The sequence below is a fragment of the Natator depressus genome, chromosome 1 (assembly GCF_965152275.1).
Source record: "Natator depressus isolate rNatDep1 chromosome 1, rNatDep2.hap1, whole genome shotgun sequence".
In the NCBI taxonomy this organism is placed as follows: Eukaryota; Metazoa; Chordata; order Testudines; family Cheloniidae; genus Natator; species Natator depressus.
The window spans coordinates 218,651,819-218,673,180 of record NC_134234.1 but is presented as its reverse complement, the minus strand read 5'-3'; the positions used below and the strand labels follow the sequence as shown (position 1 = coordinate 218,673,180).

The 21,362-nt window shown below is 42.5% G+C and overlaps 1 protein-coding gene across 1 annotated transcript in view; it reads left to right on the top strand.

The window, feature by feature from the left end:
* The window catches only part of ANO2 (anoctamin 2), a 265,370-nt gene that overhangs the window by 136,815 nt on the left and 107,193 nt on the right, over positions 1-21,362 (top strand). Inside the window, exon 13 of the mRNA XM_074935844.1 lies at positions 3,278-3,361. Coding sequence (XP_074791945.1) covers positions 3,278-3,361 — 84 coding nt within the window. The remainder of the gene's footprint in view (positions 1-3,277; positions 3,362-21,362) is intronic.

Genomic DNA, 21,362 nt, shown 5'->3' with positions numbered 1-21,362 from the left:
TTCCTGAGTTCTTAACTACCAGACACTCAGGGTATGTCTACACTACAAAATTAGGTCAAATTTATAGAAGTCGGTTTTTTAGAAATCGGTTTTATGTATTCGAGTGTGCGTGTCCCCACAGAAAATGCTCTAAGTGCATTAAGTGCATTAACTCGGCGGAGTGCTTCCACAGTACTGAGGCTAGAGTCGACTTCCGGAGTGTTGCACTGTGGGTAGCTATCCCACAGTTCCCACAGTCTCTGCTGCCCATTGGAATTCTGGGTTGAGATCCCAATGCCTGATGGGGCTAAAACATTGTCGCGGGTGGTTCTGGGTACATATCGTCAGGCCCCCGTTCCCTCCCTTTCTCCGTGAAAGCAAGGGCAGACAATCGTTTCGCGCCTTTTTTCCTGAGTGACCTGTGCAGACGCCATACCACGGCAAGCATGGAACCCGCTCAGCTCACTGTCACCGTATGTCTCCTGGGTGCTGGCAGACGCGGTACTGCATTGCTACACAGCAGCAGCAACCCATTGCCTTGTGGCAGCAGACGGTGCAATAGGACTGGTAGCCGTCATCGTCATGTCCGAGGTGCTCCTGGTCGCCTGTGTGAGGTCGATCAGGAGCGCCTGGGCAGACATGGGCGCAGGGACTAAATTTGGAGTGACTTGATCAAGTCATTCTCTTTAGTCCTGCAGTCAGTCCTATTGAACCATCTTATGGTGAGCAGGCAGGCGATACGGATTGCTAGCAGTCGTATTGTACCATCTTCTGCCAGGCAGGCAAGAGATGAGGATGGCTAGCAGTCCTATTGTACCATCTTCTGCTGAGCAGCCGTGAGATGTGGATGGCATGCAGTCCTTCTGCACCGTCTGCTGCCAGCCAAAGATGTAAAAGATAGATGGAGTGTATCAAAACAAGAAATAGACCAGATTTGTTTTGTACTCATTTGCAAACCCCCGCTCCCCGTCTAGGGGACTCATTCCTCTAGGTCACACTGCAGTCACTCACAGAGAAGGTGCAGCGAGGTAAATCTAGCCATGTATCAATCAGAGGCCAGACTAACCTCCTTGTTCCAATAAGAACAATAACTTAAGTGCACCATTTCTTATTGGAACCCTCCGTGAAGTCCTACCTGAAATACTCTTTGATGTAAAGCCACCCCCTTTGTTGATTTTAGTTCCCTGTAAGCCAACGCTGTAAGCCGTGTCGTCAGTCGCCCCTCCCTGCGTCAGAGCAACAGCAAACAATCGTGCACCTGAGTTGAGAGTGCTGTCCAGAGCAGTCACAATGGAGCACTCTGGGATAGCTCCCGGAGGCCAATACCGTCGAATTGTGTCCACAGTACCCCAAATTCGACCCGGCAAGGCCGATTTAAGCGCTAATCCACTTGTCAGGGGTGGAGTAAGGAAATCAACTTTAAGCGCCCTTTAATTCGAAATAAAGGGCTTCATCGTATGGACAGGTGCAGGTTTACATCGATTTAAAGCTGCTAAATTCGACCTAAAGTCCTAGTGTAGACCAGGGCTCAGACTTTTCCCTTCTGTTTTGTCAGCCCCTTAAATACCAGTTCACTTTGGCACACGCACGCCACACAGTTTGCACAACAGAGACCTGCTTGGGGAAAAATAGACAAAAGGTTTATTTAATAGAAAAGCCACAGCTTCAAAGATAAAATTGTAGGGGAGAGCAAAAATATACAAGTTAAACAGTACCTAAACATAAAGACGCAACCTTGAGCTTTACAGTTCTGTATTAGATAAAATCACTTTTCTAATACAAGTTACCTATTGCCTTTGAACAGTTTCCCAGTATACACCTAACTCTGATGGTGGTGGGGAGAGATCCAGTGTTTCATGGATAATTTACTGCCTAGGGACTTTCCCTCATTTACTGGATGCCTTTCACTTCAAACCCCTTCTATTTAAAGAGGGTTTGCAGGTTCTTTTCTTCAGTCACTATTGATATTCAAAGTGGAGAAATCTCCAGTTGTCTCAATGTCTTTCTATTAACTTAAATGGCCCATCATTGACTTTTCCTAGGTTGTGCTATGGATTGTTACTTGAGTCCGATTTTGTGTAAATACCTGGCTTGGGAGATACTTTTCCCTGTCTGATCACTCACTGACCTGCTGTGAGGTAGAGCTGGAGTTTTTAAGCACAGTTTTCTATATGCACAAATACATAAATTCATAACCACAGCTTGTATATCCCTCTTATAATAATTAAGTTAAGAACGTTAAACACTTTCATAAAAGACCTTACTTGACCTACTTCTATAGCACAGCAACATTGTATACAATCAGTTAATACAGCTGCTTATTCTTTGGAGTTCAAAACCAGTTCTCCGTTTGGGGTGTCTGGACCCTGACTGTTACCATGGGCAAGTAGGATTTTGTGAGCAGGCTGGAAAAAAAATTTTTTAACAATTTTACAAGGCTTAATGGCATTGCTAGGGGGCACTGTACTCCCTAAAATGGGCATAACGGGATAGAACATGCAAATTGTCAGAGGGGATGCTGTTGTGGAGAATGCACACCGCACATTTTAGCGGTAAATATTGGTATGTTTTCGGGGGGGGGGGTTTAAGTGCTGCGCACCTTCCCTCTAGCATCAAGGAAGGTGTTTAGCCTGACATTGCTCTCTGCAAGAGTAATGCCTCTAGCACCCACCACTCAGACCCTACACTTTTGCATTCACTGCACTGTGTTGCTGGTGGGAAATGCCAGTACTTAGCTCTAAAGTATAAGCTGGTATATTAAAAAAGGGTCTAAAGGATCCAACCAGCTCTAAACTTCTTTGAGCCTCGCCCCACAAAATAGTTGAAAATTTTCCCTTTGAATCAAATCCCACAATTCCTTGCCAGCCACAAAAGACTGTGGAATGATTTTGAGGCCATTTTGTGGGTCAGGAGCCAAATATGATTGAGAGTTACTGGTCTAGATTACACTGTTTTGAAAGTTTGCTTATATACTGTAGTGTGAATTAGTCAATATGTACAGAATGTTGTTTCTTTTACAGTACCCAGCTTTATGGAGAATATTTTTAACATGTTCTTTCTCCCTTTTCACCATCAAAAATGCACCAAGGAACATGTAAAGATTTGACTATCTTTTCCATTTAGATAAACCTATGAGTGTTTGATCTCAGTTCATTGTGTCTGTGTACCAGTCGTGTTTCATGGTTGAACAACTGATGAGGAACTATGTCTCGATGTATTTGTGGTGCTTTTATACGCTGCAGAAATCAGCTTTTAAAACCTTTTGCCACAGCCATGATTTTGTTTTGACTTGTTTCAGGAACATCCCAGACCAAAATATGAAACCAAAGTGCGACAGAAAAAACTCAAAAATGAAACCAATAAAAAGGATAATATAGATGAGGTAAGACGCATGGATTTACTTCCACTTTTCATTTGCATTTGGTTTGTGTTTTGTGAACATTTTTGTGTCTGTCTCGGTTTGGCTCTGCTGATCAGTTTGCAGAATAGTCTCTTCTGTGCTGTTTGCCTCCTGTTCAGCACTCTGAATGTTTTTAGGGCAATCATTGTGCTAGCCCTGTGTGAGGCATCCTGCCTAAGAGGGTGGAGAATGTGTAGTGCAGGGTCTACAGAGAGGGGCAGTGACTGATCATGATCAGCGATGGAATCAATGATCTGGAGTTTGAAACTGTTCCAGAAGGTGAAGTGTCCTGCAGTTGGGCACTCCCACAGCATATGTATGAATTTACCACTCTGCCCTTTCAGTGTTTGTCTGCTTAGCCCATTCCTCACTATACAAGGAAGGCTTACTTTGATACTTTTTATTACAGGTAGTATAAAAAAGGCAGGGGGAGGGAGGGCAATATTTGCATTATTTTTTGAAATTTAAAATAAAAACCAGAAAGAAATTTCACCAAAAAATCAACAGTTTTCCTATTTTTAAAAATTGAAATAAAAAAACCCCAACCAGCTCTACTTTCTGCATATTCCAAACTGGATTATTGTGAAACTGTTTTTGGGTGAAACTTCAGATAGGGCTCAATCCTGCAAAACACCCACTGAATTACAATGGTGCAGGTTCAGGCATCTAGGGCAGTATTCAGAGGCCCGTTTCCTTAGCAGTCTGACTTGGAGCATATTACACACCACACTGGGTTCCCACTTTTTTCCAGGTACAATCCAAAATATTGCCTATGATCTACAAAGTCTTGTGTGTTATCTTCACTGCGACAGTTAGCTCGAGTTAGTACACTTGAGTTACTGCACTTGAGCTAGCCTGGCTTAAGTGAGAGCAATCACACTTCAGAACAACAGTAAATTACACAGGATGTTTTGATTAGCAGCACAGAGTGACTAAATTAGCTGCTGATGCTTTGTTGTAACTTGAGTTGTTGCATTCCCACCGCATGACTAGCTGGAGGTTCAGCATCACTTGAGTTTCAACCCAGCCCCCTGATACCCTAGCTATCTTGAGCTTAAAGCACCAGTTAATTTGAGCTAGAAATTTTTGTGTGTGGATGGGATTCAAATTAGGGGTAACACTCAACTTATAACTGTAGCTAACTGGGCTGTGAAGACACACCCTGAGGTATGTCTACTCTGCAGTTGGGAGTGTGTTTGCCAGCAAGGGTAGACAGACACACATTAGCTCTGCTCGCTTTAGCACGCTAAAAGTAGCAGTGTAGCTGGGATAGAATGGGCAGCGGCTCGGGCTAGCAACCTGAGCACAAACCCTCCCGGTCCTCATGGGTGTGTACTCGGGCAGTCAGCCTGAGCCACCACCCCCAGCTACATGGCTACTTTTAATGTGCTAGCTCAAGCAGAGCTTGTGCCTGCCTGCCTATCTGCGCTGGACAGCATGCTCCCAACAGCATTGTATATGTACTCTTAATGACTGCCTCTTTACCCATATATTACCTAGTCAACTGAGATCAGTTTGGACTCTCAAGCTGACAAAACTGTCACTTGTGTGGCTGGGGATGAGGAATTCTCAGTGGAGGGCTTTGACTATGGAATCTGCTAACCCATTGATCTGATCCAGGCAGTGTTTGTTGACCTGGCGGAAATGCTCAAACACTCAGCTGTTTACCCCGGTTGTTTTTGTTTGTTTGTTTGTTTTTTCGAGGGGGTGGTTTGGGAAGTTTTGGTTTGCCTGAGTAGCTATTCCATTTGTGTTGGGTAACATTGGCTGGCTGACGTACTGTGTCACTGGTCTTACTGTAAATGCATCTAGAGCAGTGGTTCTCAAAGCCAGTTCGCCGCTTGTTCAGGGAAAGCCCCTGCCGGGCCGGACCAGTTTGTTTACCTGCCGCATCCACCGGTTCAGCCGATCATGGTTCCCACTGGCCGTGGTTCGCCTTTCCAAGCCAATGGGGACTGCGGGAAGTGGCGTAGGCCAAGGGACATGCTGGCCGCCCTTTCTGCAGCCTCCATTGGCCTGGAGCGGCGAACCGCGGCCAGTGGGAGCCGCGATCAGCCAAACCTGCAGACGTGGCAGGTAAACAAACTGGTCCGGCCTGGCAGGGGCTTTCCCTGAACAAGCGGCAGACCGGCTTTGAGAACCACTGATCTAGAGAGTTGCAATAGCAGCATCCTGTATATGTAAAAAATAAATAAATGTGTAACTTTTTTACCATTATGAGGTGTGGTTAGCTTTCTCTGGCTGTTTCAGACCTGAAAGCAAGTGCTCATTCCCATTCCCCTCTTGTAAAAGTCTGATTGAGGTCTATTTCCCAGGCATTCATAAATCCCTGAAGACTCCCTGCATTAGACTTGGCTAAATGTAGCTTATATTGTGTATGCCACATGTTACAACTAAGTCAAGGTATTCAGAAACGTGTCCAATCTTGAGATTGAAGGAACCTCTTTACCCTGTTTATATACTGAAAAGAAACAGTGCATGAACTGGAGATAACTCCAGAACTCAGGCCTGGCCAAATAAATTTGATGTTGCAGCATATGAAGGAACTTAACTACCCCCTTTCTCCTGCAGATCATCACTGAGTTCTTGTCGTGTAGCCAATGAGTTATCCAGTCAGATAAAATTAACTGCCACCTAGTGGGCTTGATCCAACAACCATGGAAGTCAGTGGAAAGATTCCCAATGACTTTAATGGGTGTTGGATCTGGCCCAATGTGAACAGGGAGTTTTGCCAGACAGGAGCTCAGACACAAAGGATGGGGAGCTTTTCCATTAGGCAACGAGCAGTTTTCTGGGCATCCCTAATAAGGGATTAAACACTATAATAGGTAAATAAAGAAAATGATGTGCACCTCTCTTGTTTAAAGTAAGTGAAAATTGAGAATAAGAGAGTGAGTGATACTGCACAAATTACATTTTTGTTGGGGCTAGGGTGAGCAAGGTAGTGAGCCAGCTTAAATGGGGAATGGCTAGCCCCCAGCATCAAAGGTTAGAAATCAAATCATTGTAAAAGAAAATGAAGTATAATCAGACTATAAATCAGAGTCTGAGAAGCTACTTAAAGAGCCAGCAGCACACAAATGGGAAGAATTCATTGGAAATTTCACCTAAAGAGATGTGTTTATATATATATACACACAAACACACATACACACACACATTGAATGCTATTTTACCTATTGCACCAATGTGAGTTCTAAAATTGCTCTCGCTTTTCAGAGAGGAAAGGTGATACTCGTTTTCATCATCCAGCTGGGTGCCTTTACCTCCTGAGCCCAATCAAGTCAACTTGTTGCTTGGCCATGGTTTCATTTGGACAAACAAAGCCAAGTGTGCCCTTTTCTTTAGTGACAGTCGCATTCTGCTGGGGACATCAGTGTCTCTGTAGCTTGGTGCTTAGCCCATTCAGTAAGGGTTCGACCCTGCAAGGTGTTGATTGCTTCCAGAGAGGTGCTGAGCATCCTTTATCTCCCATGGACTGTGAGAGCATTTGTGCCACTGTCACACTGTCTGGAGTGGCTCATGACTGAGAGTGCCAACCTGAGGTCGGACTCTCAAAAAGCAGGGCAGATACCCCAAACCTGTTGTATGTACTATAATAAGATTTCACCAACCTGGTAACAAGTGTGAGCTCCCAAAGTACTACAGTAGTCTTATAATGAAGTCACAGATGCTTTGGATGCTCCAAGCTATCTTGCCACCCAGATAAGATGGACTATGTGATAAATGGTTACTTACACCAAAAATCAAAACATACTCCAGTTGTTTCCAGTCGCAAGAGACCAGTCACTTACCCCAGATCAGTTTGTACCTTAGATCTCACACCAAAGACAATGCTAGTAGCCAATCCTGTAATAAACTAACTTAAGGTTTATTCAGTAGGAAAAAGAAATGAGAGTTTATTTGCAGGTTAAAGCTAACAAGCATGTATACACAAATGAGTTCCAGTCTGTGATTCAAAAGGTGACAGAGTTGTAGTAATCGATCAGATCAAAGTGTCTTTCAGGGCTAACCCAGACCAAGCAGCATGGGGATCTCTTTGCTTATGTTTAGGAATCTTTGCCCCTCAGAGTCCAGATAGCAAGAAAGAGATTCAGGTTCTCCTTGTTAGGGATTTTTATCTCCTCCATTCCAGATACCAAAATTGATGGGATGAGTTCATCAATAGGCTTCCCCTTCCTGAAGACAGTTAGGTATTCAATCAATAGGACCTCTCTTCTCTGGTGCCTTCAGTGGGCCATATTGAGTGTGTTACCTTAATTAATGCTTCTTTTCCCATTTGGTGAGTTACACAGTTACAGAGGTTTCAGAGTAGCAGCCGTGTTAGTCTGCATTCGCAAAAAGAAAAGAAGTACTTGTGGCACCTTAGAGACTAACCAATTTATTTGAGCATAAGCTTTCATGAGCTGTAGCAATGTCTCCCTGCCTTCTAACACGGGGTGCCCTTTACACTGCTTTGCTGCTATAGCCCTCAGTCCCAGCCTGCTCAGAAACAGCCTTCAGCATGTCATTCCCAGCTATGTCTATGTGTGTGCTGCAGTCAGCCACACACTGGCTCTTACCAGCCTTGTTTATACTGCAGGGTGACCCCCAACATACTCCCAGTCTTAGATTTCCCCCCAGAAATGTATGTACTGTACTGCCTGGTCCTCTCCAGGACAATACATGCTTATATAAACTCTACCATTTAATTGACAGAAATAACATGCACATGTCCTGTTACCCCAAATGGAGTTTTCCAGGCACTTCAATTCAAACACACTGGATTTGATAAAACTATAAAACAAGTTTATTAACTACAGAGAGATAGATTTTAGATGAGTACAAGTAATGAGGCATAAAAGTCAGAAATGCTTACAAGTAAAATAAAGATCAAACACAACTAGTGTCTAACTTAACAAACTATGTTAAATTCAAAGCAAGGTTTACTCACCACATGCTTTAGCAGATTACTGGCCTCTCCTAATCCAATGCTGCTTCCTCTATCTTTCAGGTGCTGTTTATGTGGTAGACAGAGAGAAAGAGAGGGGTGCTCTTGAGGTGTCTCCCCTTCCTTTCTATAGTCCTCTCTCCACTTTGAGAAGCATTTCCAGCTGGGAGTATAGTGACAGGCAGTCTATATGGAGGGGAACTCCATGCTGTATCTTTGCTAAGATGTATATTTTTTGCCCATGCCCCCTTTTCTGCCAAAGAATGTCCATTTAGCAGGTAATGGCCCATTGGCCTTGTTTACACTTGGCTAAGGCATCAGGTTGTTTCTAAGGACCTGGTTTGGCCACTCCCCAGACTTGGAAAATGTGTTGGTAACACCATACAGTGGTATCTTATAACTCTTTGTACAATGTTGCAACACACATGTTACCAGGACAATAATGACCAGCAAATTCTGAGTTTTCAAATGATACCTCACAAGGCATACTTTGTACAAAGATTATTATAATAGTGAGCAAGGCGTGAATACAGGGGTACAGTCTGTCACAATGTAATAGGGTTTGCCACTCAGACAGATATGATACTGGTTTGCACAGACAGAGTCACCCCGTTGCCATTGCATAGCAAATATTCACAAGTATTCTGACTCCCTGATGGGTGTTGTTATGAACTGCGCTTTCCCCTAGAGCAATTTAGTTCAGTTTGAGAGAGACCAGGTGAATTTTAACCATTTATTGAAAACTACAATAGAATCCTAATATGTGATCCCAGGTTACAGTGCAGCAAGTAAAGTAAACAATCTCACTCCCTGCTGGGTGGTTCAGCGACACGTACTGGTTGTGGCCAGATGAACCTTCCTCTCTGTTCAGAGTCTGTCACCTCTCCACCACACAGAGAAGCTTTTAGCACACCCTTATATAGCTATGTATGCGCCTTGTGATGGTCACGTGTCATGTACACAGTATGTCCAGAAATACCCCACCACAGTTTTCCCTGCTGCTGAGCCCAAACATGCATTACAACGTTAAACAAAACACACGCTAAAACAGTGACGAAATAAACATTAATAACAAGAAGGGCAAAGGGGCCTCAGCCCAGGGACACAGGGACGTTTAAGGGTGCAGCCTATATGAGGGCTCTGCAGTCCCCTAACAGTGCTTTTAGTTCCAGAATCCAATAAAAACAGATCAAAACCATTACTAAAATTATGACCTTAGGGGTAAAATGTTCAAAAGTGCCTATGTCCCATTTTTAAAAATGACTGCAGCACTTAGGAGTTTAAAGCACATTGTCTTTCATCACGACTTAAGCTCCTAAATATCTGTGGCTCTTTTGAAAATAGGACAGAGGCTCCTGTACAGTTATTCAAAGGGCAGGACCTTTCACTTGCATTTGTTTGCAGGGCTCTTTAATAAATGTGCTCATCCTGCAGCTTTAACCACCTTACCTGCTATCTACCTGCAAATCCATCTCACCGCGGACTACTCTGAAAGTTCCAAACCTCTGAGCCGTTTTCAGACAGCCAAATTTGTATTTAATCACCTTGCCACAACGATTATTTCCTCTTGCCCTCAAAAATGGCTTTCTCCTCCCTGCCCACCTCTCTCCTCAACAAACACCAGGCTACTGTGGTTTGTGGTACAGACTGTACATTTCAGGGCTGGAAATAATCACTCTAGACCAAGGGAAAGAGGAAATCCCCGGTTCTTTAATTCAGCACGTGCATTCAGCATGTGCATTCAGCTCTGGAAAGTCTTGAGAAACTGGACTTTAAAATGATGAAGTTTTAAATATAGAATAGCTATTTTACCTACTTTTAAGAAGGCATATTCTCTCTCCCTTAGGTGCCTGTAAGGTACTCGTGGAGTCACTAGCTCAACAGCTTCAGCACGATGGTTGATGTCAAGGCACAGGTTTCCCAGAGGTCTCTAACTCGGTACCTGGGCAGGAAGCCAGGGCACAGGACGTTGTCAGATTGCTAGTGCAGCCCTTCTATCTTTTCTAGACTTGTGTCCAGGTAGAGGCCTCTATGAGATTATTGGATCAGCATCTGCAGCTTTCTGGTTTCCTATGAATATCCAGGATTCTATGAGGTCTCTGTCTCAGCATGTCTAGAATGATAATCAAATGCCAAGGCCCAGGTCTCTGTGTAGTCATTAGCTCACCATTGTTAGTGGGCTGGTCTGATGTCAAGACATACCTCTGTGATATCACTGGTCAGCAACTCTAGATTGCTGTTTTTATATATTAATTGACAGATCTCTGGCACCAGTGTTCAGCATCTCTCGCTTGCTTATCTGATGTGAAGCCACAGGTCTCTCGGAAGACTTAGGCTCAGCATCTGTGACTTACTGGGTTAGAGCTTATTTACTCCCCTGGTTTAGAATTTATTTAAAAGCAAAGGTCTCTGTAAGGTAGTGGCTTATTTCCAGTATGATCATCCCTCTGTTCCGGTGATGCTTTTCCTGTAAGTTTATTGTAAAGTCCTGAGTTTTTACATCAAAATTTCTATATGTGATGGAATTCCTGCTTGCCTTACTCCCACAGGTAGGCCCACCAACGTTCCTGGGGCTACTTGTATGACTAACGTGAGAAAGATTTAGTCATTGCATTGTATTGCAGAAGAAAATCAACACGGGTTACCACCCTCTTGAAGCATAACTTGGAAATGTCTGGTAACAGAGCATCTTTCCAGTATGGAGCTTTCAGTGATTTCTCTGAATATCACAAGTTGTGAGTCAGTCCTATGTTATTTGGGTGAATAAAGGTACATTTTCTAAATTTTTGCTATATGTTAGCTGGAAAAGGGAGCAATAAACTCATGGGTGTAAATTCTGTGCGGACAAGCGTAGACAGGTGCTGTTGGATCCTAAACTAAGATTAGACTCTGTGGGCCAAATTCAGTCCCTGCATAAACAGGAGTGACTCCACTGATTTCAATAGGATTCCATCTTCTTAAACCAGGTTTGAATATACCACTTGAAGCACTCTGTTGCTGAACTCATTAACTCTAATGGGAGTTGGAGGTACTCAACATTGTTAGGATCAGACCTTTAATTAGTAAACATGTGAGTCACTATACCCTAACACCAAATTCTAAATCAGCCTTTATTAAAGTGAGTGATGTAAATTAACATGTTGCAGATGTAATGTATTACTTGCCCAATGGGGATTATAGTATAGAAAATCGCTTTCATGCAAACACTTGTTACAGTATTTAATCTACTGTGGTGAACAAAGAACAAGATTTAAGTCTATAATATACTGTATGTTTCAGGCTGTTTTATTATATTTAATAAATATTTTATCAGGTGTATTGAAACTGGGGAAGAAATTGTGAGGGTAGGTAGCTCTTTCTAAAAGATTGGTGTGAAATTTACTATTACAATAATACCCTAAGGTCTTATTGTTTCCAAGGAAAACTCATTTAAAGTTAAAGAAGTTAAAACGTTTACACTAAATGCCTCAGGTTAAGCAGCAAACAGTTAGTCATTAGAAATAATTACATGCACTTAAAAAGATAATGATAAGCTCTAAGAGACTGATTTTGGAAACTCTTATGTGTGCAGTCCCATTGTAGTCAGTGGAAATATTTGTGTCAGTAAGGACTTGCTATGTAAGTAAAGGTTTACAGTGACAATCTCGATGTAGTTCTAAATTAGGTAACCAAAAAGGTTTCCTTTTGGTTATGTTGAGAAGACAGATGAAGTGTATAAGTGTGTGTGCATGCCTGCATACGGCTCTGCTAATATAATAACGTGGGGAGAGCAGTTGTCATCGGTACAGCAAAACAGTTGATCATTTCTTTGCTATTCTCCATATAGTACCTTTGAAGTTCTTGTTTAGGAACTTTCAGCATCAGTGGTGTGGTTAGAGATTTTTAAGCAATAGAACATTCTCAGATTATCATCTCTGTGGAATATTAGAGATTGTTGAAAGATGCTTCCGATGGGTCAATGATAAGCTTGTCTCTGTATTCATGCAATGTTAAGATTATGAATCTAAATGCACGAAAGTCGGGAAATGAAAAAAATAGGCCCTCTTCTGTAAACACACAGATGGACTAGCTCCAACTCCCATTGGAGTCAGTAAAAAGCATCCCATTGATTTCAGGGGGAGAAGGATTAGCTCCTGACTCCTTTTCACATTCTTTTCAATAAGTGTTCAGCTGATCTGGCAAATAAGAAAGTATATGATTGTGCATCATATCTTGCCTATTTGGCAGGAAATCAAATAGCTGATCCCACATATGTCTCAAGGAAAACTTTCTTTATAGCAAAAGAGGGCTTGTCTCTTGGTTTGTGTACTTAGAAAAAGGCCTGGGAATAATAACATTTGGCATTCCCTCTTGTTTTTAACTCATCATGTCAAATATGAAAGTGGCATGATGAATTATTGAAATAAATAAAATTGTTAATTCCACTGTTAATTTAAGTGAAGTGATATTGTAAATAAAGGTTTAACATATATAGTCACAATATAGCATATGTTTAGAATGTCATGAAAAATAGTATGTCATCAGTGCCTTTTAGGCATTATAAAAAGGTCAGCACAAAAGACCTTAATCTGTTTTACTTCAGCCTTGACATAGGGAAAACACCCATCAAAGCTTGTATCAGCACTGACGAAAAACTGAGCCTGCAGGCTTGGCGCTATTATATTTTATTAGGAAGTTCTCATTAAGATTAATTAAATAAAAGAATGACTTTAAATCCCTTTACCACCTAGCTACAACTGGGATAATTGGTTGTAAATATTTGTTTGGATAATTGGAGCTGAAAAAGATTTCTGACACACCCATAGTTGCCTTGCCATTAATTGTAGGAAAATGATTTGCTAGGGCTGGGTGGCCCTAACTAGTGACCTTGCTTAGAAAATTCAGTATCATCCCGATATTTCTTTAATTGGCTGCGGTCTTCTAAGTCTTTTTTTCTGTCTTCTCATTATTGTTAACTTCCTTTTACCAGCATTTGAGTTAGAGGCTTATGTCAAATCTGTCCTTTCTCTCCTCTTCTTTTCTACTAGTCCCATGCACCATTAGCAAAGCACAGTTTTTAAATGACAAATATTGAAGGAGTAAACACTAATGAAAATATGAGAATGTATATGCTGATGACAGTTCTTAACCCTTAGGAACCCTTCCTCCTTGTTCCCATTGCTGCAGTTGCTAACTGATTCATTAATTGGATCAAATCACTTATAAAGAACAGCCATGGTTCTGTTCATTCTTACATCAATTTTACACCAGGGTAAACAGAATCAGATCTTAAATCTCCAAAAGACCTTGAGCATTTTCAACATTTTCTTTTTCAAATGTGTAGTGAGTTTTCCTGCTTGGGTATAAATATATACTCAAAATCCCCTTCTGTGTCTGAAAAATCTTAGCAGCAATTTTCACTGAATAAATAAGCTTATTTTACATTTTGCTGACCTGATTCAACACTGCTTTACACCAATGTTATGCTAATATAACTCCACTGAAATCAAAGGCATTAGAATGATCCTGTTTGTCCTTTCTCAATTCCATTAATTTAAGAGAGCAACTCTCCTGTTCCTTAGCTTCCACTGGAACCCTTGTATTCCACTGTTCAAGATACTGCTGCTTCTCTTTACTAAGGAAAGCAGAATGGATTATATATGTCATGACCATAAAGGACCTTTTGGGGTTCAGGGAAGTCTGTACCATTCAGTCACAGCACTCTAGTCAGCTCATTATAATAAAATATCATTACAGATATCAAAAAGGCATTTGACTTGGTTGAGTGGGTTACTCTACCCTTGGAGACTGGAAAATCTGGATTTGGGCCAAGTTTTAGAAAATAGGTATCTAATCTTTCTGAACATCCTTCTGCCAACATAAAAATTACTGTTTCTGTCAGAGATAGCTTAGAACTTAAAAGAGAGAGTAGGCAGGATTATTGTTTATTGTTCTTATTTTTTGTGCTAGTCATTAGGATGCCAGTTCAGGAAAACATTCCTGTTCAGGATAGCACTTAAACACGTGCTCAACTTTAATCACATACTGGGATTTAGGCACATAATCAAAGTTAAAGATGTGCTTAATTGTTGTCCTGAATAGGGATGAACTTAAGCACATAGAATCATAGAATTGTAGGACTTGAAGGGTTCTCGAGAGATCTTCTAGTCCAGTCCACTGTGCTAAAGGCAGGACTAAGTATTATCTAGACCACCCCTGACAGATATTTGTCTAACCTGCTCTTAAAAACCTCCAGTGATGGAGATTCCACGACCTCCCTAGGCAATTTATCCCAGTGCTTAACTACCCTGACAGGAAGTTTTTCCTAATGTCCAACCTAAACCGCCCTTGCTGCAATTTAAGCCCATTGCTACTTGTCCTATCCTCAGAGGTAAAAGAGAACAATTTTTCTCCCTCCTCCTTGTTACAACCTTTTATGTACTTGAAAATTGTTATCATGTCCCACCTCGGTCTTCTCTTCTCCAGACTAAACAAACCCAATTTTTTCAATCTTCCCTCATAGGTCATGTTTTGTCGACCTTTAATCATTTTTGTTGCTCTTCTCTGGACTCTCCAACTACCTTCCCTCTAAGGTGCACGCCTAAGCAGCCACACAGGAGGGAACGTAGGTCTGTGGACCAAATTAGTGGAGCTGCACAAGCATGGCTCCAGTAATTAGGTGCCTCCTGGACCCTGGAGAGGATGTGGAAGGTGAGGTGGTGGGGGAAATAGAGAGTAGGTGGGGGAAATAGGGGGTAGGTGGAGGTCGGTGGGGTCAGGTGGGGGTGGAGACTAACTTTGGGGTGTCCTTCCCAGTCCCAGCTGGGCTGTGTGTGACAGCCAGGGAGAGATGCAACCCTCTCCCAGCCCCAGCAGCTGCCTCTCTGCAGCCCCAGCTGCGCTGAGGAGGCAGAGAGAGAGGAAAGTCTGACGCTGTCTCTCCCAACCCCAGTTTTTCACCCCAAACCCCTCATTCCCGTCCCTACCCCAGAGCCTACACCCTCAACCAGAGCCCATACCCCCTCACCCCAACCCTCTGCCCCAGCCCTGAGCCCCTCATCCCCAGCCCCATCCCAGAGCCCACACCTCCAGCCAGAGCCCTCACCACCCCTGCACCCAAACCCTCTTCCCCAGCCCTGAGCCCCATCTAACACCCCAAACCCCTCATCCCCGGCCCCATCCTGGAGCCTGCACCCCCAGACAGAGCTCTTACCCCCTCACCTCAACCCTCTGCTCAGCCCTGAGCCCCCTCCCACACTTTGAATCCCTTGGCCCCATCCCAGCCAAATGAATTTTATTATGTGCACCAATATGGAGGTGATGTGTCACACATCACCTCCATATTGGTGCACATAACAAGATTAATTCCGCACATGAGTGGGAAAATTTAGAGGGAACACTGCTCTCCAATTCATCCACATCTTTCCCAAAATGTGGCACCCAGCTGGAGTATTCTGTCCAATTCTGGGTGCCATATTTTGGGAAAGATGTGGATGAATTGGAGAGCAGTGTTCCCTCTAAATTTTCCCACTCATGTGCGGAATTAATCTTGTTATGTGCACCAATATGGAGGTGATGTGTGACAAATCACCTCCATATTGGTGCACATAACAAAATTAATGGGGTGGGGGCCGAGGTGTTCAGCGTGTGGGAGGGGGCTCAGGGTAGGGCAGAGGGTTGGGGTGTGGGGGGATGAGAGCTCTGGTTGGGAGTGAGAGCTCTGGGGATGAGGGGTGTGGGAGGGGGCTCAGGGCTGAGGAAGATGGTTGGGGTGCTGGGAGAGGGCACGAGGGGCTGGGCTCTGGCTGGGGGTGCGGGCTTTGGGGTGGGGCCAGGGATGAGGAGTTTGGGGTGCAGGCAGGCTGCCCCAGGGCTGGGACCAGAAGACTCCCCCCAGTCCTCTCCCTGCCGGCAGCAGTGAGCTCTGGGGGAGGGGCCCTTCTCTCCCCGCCAGCAGCACAGAGCTCCGGGGCTGGAGGAGAGGCCTGCAACAGCCCTGCATGCCCCATCTTGCTCCCCTCCCAAGTGCCCGCCTACCTCTCTCCTCTCCAGGCCCCTGCTGCGCAGCCCTTTATAGCCTGCTGCATGGCCGCGCAGCTTAGAGGGAACTCAGCTGTTGACTCATATTTAGCTTGTGATCCATTATGACCCCCAGATCCCTTTCTGCAGTACTCCTTCCTAGGCAGTCATTTTCCATTTTGTATGTGCACAACTCATTGTTCTTATCCAAGTGGAGTACTTTGCATTTTCTTTATTGAATTTCATCCTATTTACTTCAGACCATTTCTGCAGTTTGTCCAGATCATTTTGAATTTTAATCCTATCCTCCAAAACACTTGCAACCCCTCCAAGCTTGGTCCGCAAACTTTATAAGTGTACTTTCTATGCCATTATCTAAATCATTGCCATTATCTAAATCATCTAATCATCATGAAGATATTGAACAGAACTGGACCCAGAATGGATCGCTGAGGGACCTCACTCGTTATGCCCTTCCAGCTTGACTGTGAACCACTGATAACTACTCTATGGGAACAGTTTTCAAACCAGTTATGCACCCACCTTATAGTAGCTCCATCTAGCTTGTATTTCCCTAGTTTGTTTATGAGAAGGTCATGTGAGACACTATCAAAAGCCTTATAAAAGCCTTACTCCATTATCTTTCCAGGTACTGAAGTTAAGCTGACCAGGTTCTCCTTATTCTGCTTTTTATTGATTGGCACTATATTTGTCCTTTTTCAGTCCTGTGGAATGTCTCCTGACTTCCATGACTTTTCAAAGATAATCGCTAATGTCTCAGTCAGCTCCTTGAATATTCTAGGATCTATTTCATCAGCCCCCGGTGACTTGAAGACATCTAACATGTTTAAGTAATTCTTAAGTTGTTCTTTCCCTATTTTAGCCTCTGATCCTACCTCATTTTCACTGGCATTCATTAAGTTAGATGTCCAGTTGCTACTAAACTTTTTGGTGAAAACTGAAACAAAAAAAACCATTTAGCACTTCCACCATTTCCACATTTTCTGTTATTGTTTCCCTCCCTCATTGAGTAATGGGCCAACCCTGTCCTTGGTCTTCCTCTTCTTCTAATGTATTTGTATTTGCTCCTTAAGTATTTTCCTGAATTGAGGCCTAACCCTTTTAGGGACAACAGGAAGACAAGTGCATATATCTTTGGTATTTAACTGAATGGAAAGACCCACTCATATAGGCTTTATTCTTCACTCTTGAAAGTCAGTGGAAGTTTTGCCAGTAAGTAATAAAATATTAAGCCTATGTCTGCAGTTTATGCAGATGATTTACTATTATATTGTACACAAGCCAGAGACTATAAAGACAGGTTAGAGAATTATAGTGAAGTCATAAACTAGAAAATAAATCTCCAGAAATCTGTGGAGCTTCCAGTTTAATAGAGAGACTCACATATAAGATAAGCTAAATAGTATTTTGCTTTTGCAGTATGCTGGTGGCAAATGCTTGCATCTTGGAGTGTATATTCCACCTTCTATTGAGCATATTTGTAGGGTAAATGTCATAAAATTAATCTCCAAGGTCAAAACAGAAGCCCAGATTTGGGATAAAATTTACCTAAATTGGCTGTAGAGATTGCATTCAGTTAAACTGTTTGCCTAGGATTTTTTATTTCATACATATTACAATCCTGTCTTCATTTTTAAAGAAATAAACTACATTTGTGTTAAAATCCTTTGGGCATTTAATCCCCCTAGATTGAAATTCCACACCCACTAAACTTAAAGATCTAGAATAGTGATTTTGAACTCCTCGACTTTCATCATACCATGCTTACTTATTGAAAGTACTTGCCTATTGGTCCACAAATACTCCGAGCCAATTTTAGAGGGAATGGAGGTCATGCTGTTTGAGACCAGTTGTATTAATTTAGATGGAATATATGGGCCAAAGGTGTTAACAGAACCAAGTCACTGTCCAATATTAAACACAAGGTTTGGGGTTTGGTGTACAGAGACCTCAGCCTGCCTAGTACCATGACAAACACACCATCAAACATCTTTTTAACCTTTTATTAAAGATCCAGTAAAGAAAAAAGAACTGTTAAAGAATTTGAAATGCAAGGTATTAAGTAACAGAGGGATAGCCGTGTTAGTCTGGATCTGTAAAAGCGGCAAAGAGTCCTGTGGCACCTTATAGACTAATACACATATTGGAGCATCTGACGAAGTGGGTATTCGCTCACAAAAGCTTATGCTCCAATACGTCTGTTAGTCTATAAGGTGCCACAGGACCCTTTGCAGGTATTAAGTAAGGCTGTCATTTTAACAATATCTCTTGTTCCCATTCCTTTTAGCTAGAGTTTTTAGAAGGAAACCCACTTGTTTGAAAGTCTCTTAAATGGTATTCAGTACCATAATAACTGTACTTTTTGGGGAAAAGAAACGAGTTAGTTGAAATGGGCTGGAGCTGTGGTTGTTGCTATTGTTAAAGTCCGATCACGTTTCATCCCAGGTGGTGTTTGGGATGCAGCTAGAGCCAGTAGAGGTGTCGATGTCTTCTGGGGCCTCTGTCTGGCCTGATCAGATCAGGATATCTTTCCTGATAAGTTTGACGAAGGCATGGGGTCTTATGAGATGGTGGGAGTGGCAGCCATGATAGTGAAGCTTGATCCAGTAGCCATTTTTTTTCCTCCCAAAATCTCTTTCTTTAAGGACTCCAAAAGGGTGTGTTGGATAGACTAGCCCATTCTCTCATTATTTTGTTCACCAATTAGGCCTACTTTCCAACACGCCAATTTTGGTTAATTGATTTCTGTTTCCATGCTTTTCTTGATTACTAAGCATGATCTTAACAGAGTCCTTGAGTTATATAAGTAGGCCTTTTTGTTTGGACTAATTCAGTCTTTCTGTGTCCCTTCCGTACCTTTTCCCATCACCATTTGTTGTTATAGGTTATTGTGACATCTTAGGAATTTACCCTCACTTTTTACAGTTGAATGCACAATTGGGGTAAATGTGTAGGCCCAGTTATTACAACATACCTCCTTAACACCAAGACTATCGTGGTACTTCACACATCAGAGAAACCTACACTGTCAACTGGTTATTCAAGAAAGGCCTAATTCTGCACTGGTGAATTCAATGGGAACTTTGCCATTGACTTTAATGGGCACAGAATCAGACATCAAGTTATCAACATGAAAGATCAGATTCACTGGTTCATTAATATGTATTGTTAAAATAGTGCAAACTTAAAGTTGGTTTTACTGGCTGCATGGGGATTCTCTTGGACTGGGGGAATTCTTGAGCTGCATAAAACTGGCTTGACAGCCCTTAACCCAGATCCCTCCAGGGCCCCACTCTAGGGAGCATGGCTGGTTTTAGGTATAGGAATTGGGCAGTATCCCTTTAAATAATTTGAGCATCTCCTGGTAAGCCTCCCTGTCTTCTTTTGCAGAAGCCACCAGAACCTAACAGAGTAGCAGGATATAGCTGTAGCTAGGCCTTGTATGTTTGTACATAGTTAAGCAATCATGGTTATTTGCAAACCAAGTGTATCCATGTAGTTTTGTAATATTAATGTTGTGTAGAGACCATAGACACAACTACTCAGGAAAAAGGCCAGGGAGCTGCTATGTCCATCTGATTATTGGGTACTTTAACATGTAGGTGCCACAGGAAGCCAAGGCAAGTGAGAGCAGCCTAATGCTTAATGTCACCTTCTCCCATCTCGTTCTCTGGTCTTGCAACTAAAAACTAAGGAAATTCCCAAACAAAAAACTTTAAGATACAGTTAAACATTTAACTAGTTATCAATCAAATTAATAGAAGGCTATTACAATGTTGTAGTTATAAAATAATAGTTTAAAAGTCACAAAATTCACAGTTACAGTTCCCCAACGAATGATTACTTTCATCCTTTCCACCTAACTATCATATTAACAAACCACCGTTTCTCACCTACAATTCCAAGAGCAGCCACAAACCCTCAAGGACCATACTGTATATAAAGATAGAACTTGAGACATCCCAATTACCTGAGTATTGGAGTTAGATGTTTTTGGTTTGGTTTGTATCAAAAATAAATCATAGACTTTAAGGTCAGAAGGGACCATTAGGATCATCTAGTTTGACCTCCTGCACAACGCAGGCCATGGAATCTCACCCACCAACTCCTGTAATAAACCCCTAACTTATGTCTGAGCTATTGAAGTCCTCAAATCATGGTTTAAAGACTTCAAGGTACAGAGAATCCTCCAGCAAGTGACCCGTGCCCCACGTTGCAGAGGAAGGTGAAAAATCCCCAGGGCCTCTGCCAGTCTGCCCTGGGAGAAAATTCCTTCCCAACCCCAAATATGGTGATCAGTTAAACCCTGAGCATGTGGGCAAGACTCACCAACCAGACACCCATGAAAGAATTCTCTGTAGTAAGTCAGATCCCACCCCATCTAACATCCCATCACAGGCCATTGGGCATATCTACCGCTAATAGTTGAAGATCAATTAATTGCCAAAATTAGGCTACCCCTCATATCATCTCCTCCCTAAACTTATCAAGCTTAGTCTTGAAGCCAGATATGTCTTTTGCCCCCACTGCTTCCCTTGGAAGGCTGTTCCAGAACTTCTCTCCTCTGACGGTTAGAAACCTTCATCTAATTTCAAGTCTAAACTTCCTGATGGCCAGTTTATATCCATTTGTTCTTGCGTCCATATTAGTACTGAGCTTAAATAAAAGATGAACTTGGGATACCCTAAAGGCCAATAAAATGAACTCAATTTTTTAAAAAAATAAACCACCTCATGATTTTTAAGCCAAACTCATGGTGTTTTGAGGCCTGGCTCATTAATTTTGAATGTTTGAATCTGGCAATACTGAGCTATATATTTAGGGAGCTGAGGAACGACCTTATAGCATGCAGGTCTTACTGAATGTGTCCAGGGTGAGACTGGGGGATCTTCTTCAGCTGATTGAGGTTTGGGGAGCCTGCATGGGATGTATAGCCCAAAACCAACTCTCCTTTTCATTTCAGACTTTTAGTGGATGGGCCATAATATGCTAAACTCTAAACACTCAGGATCTAATCCTGCTGCCCTTTCAAAG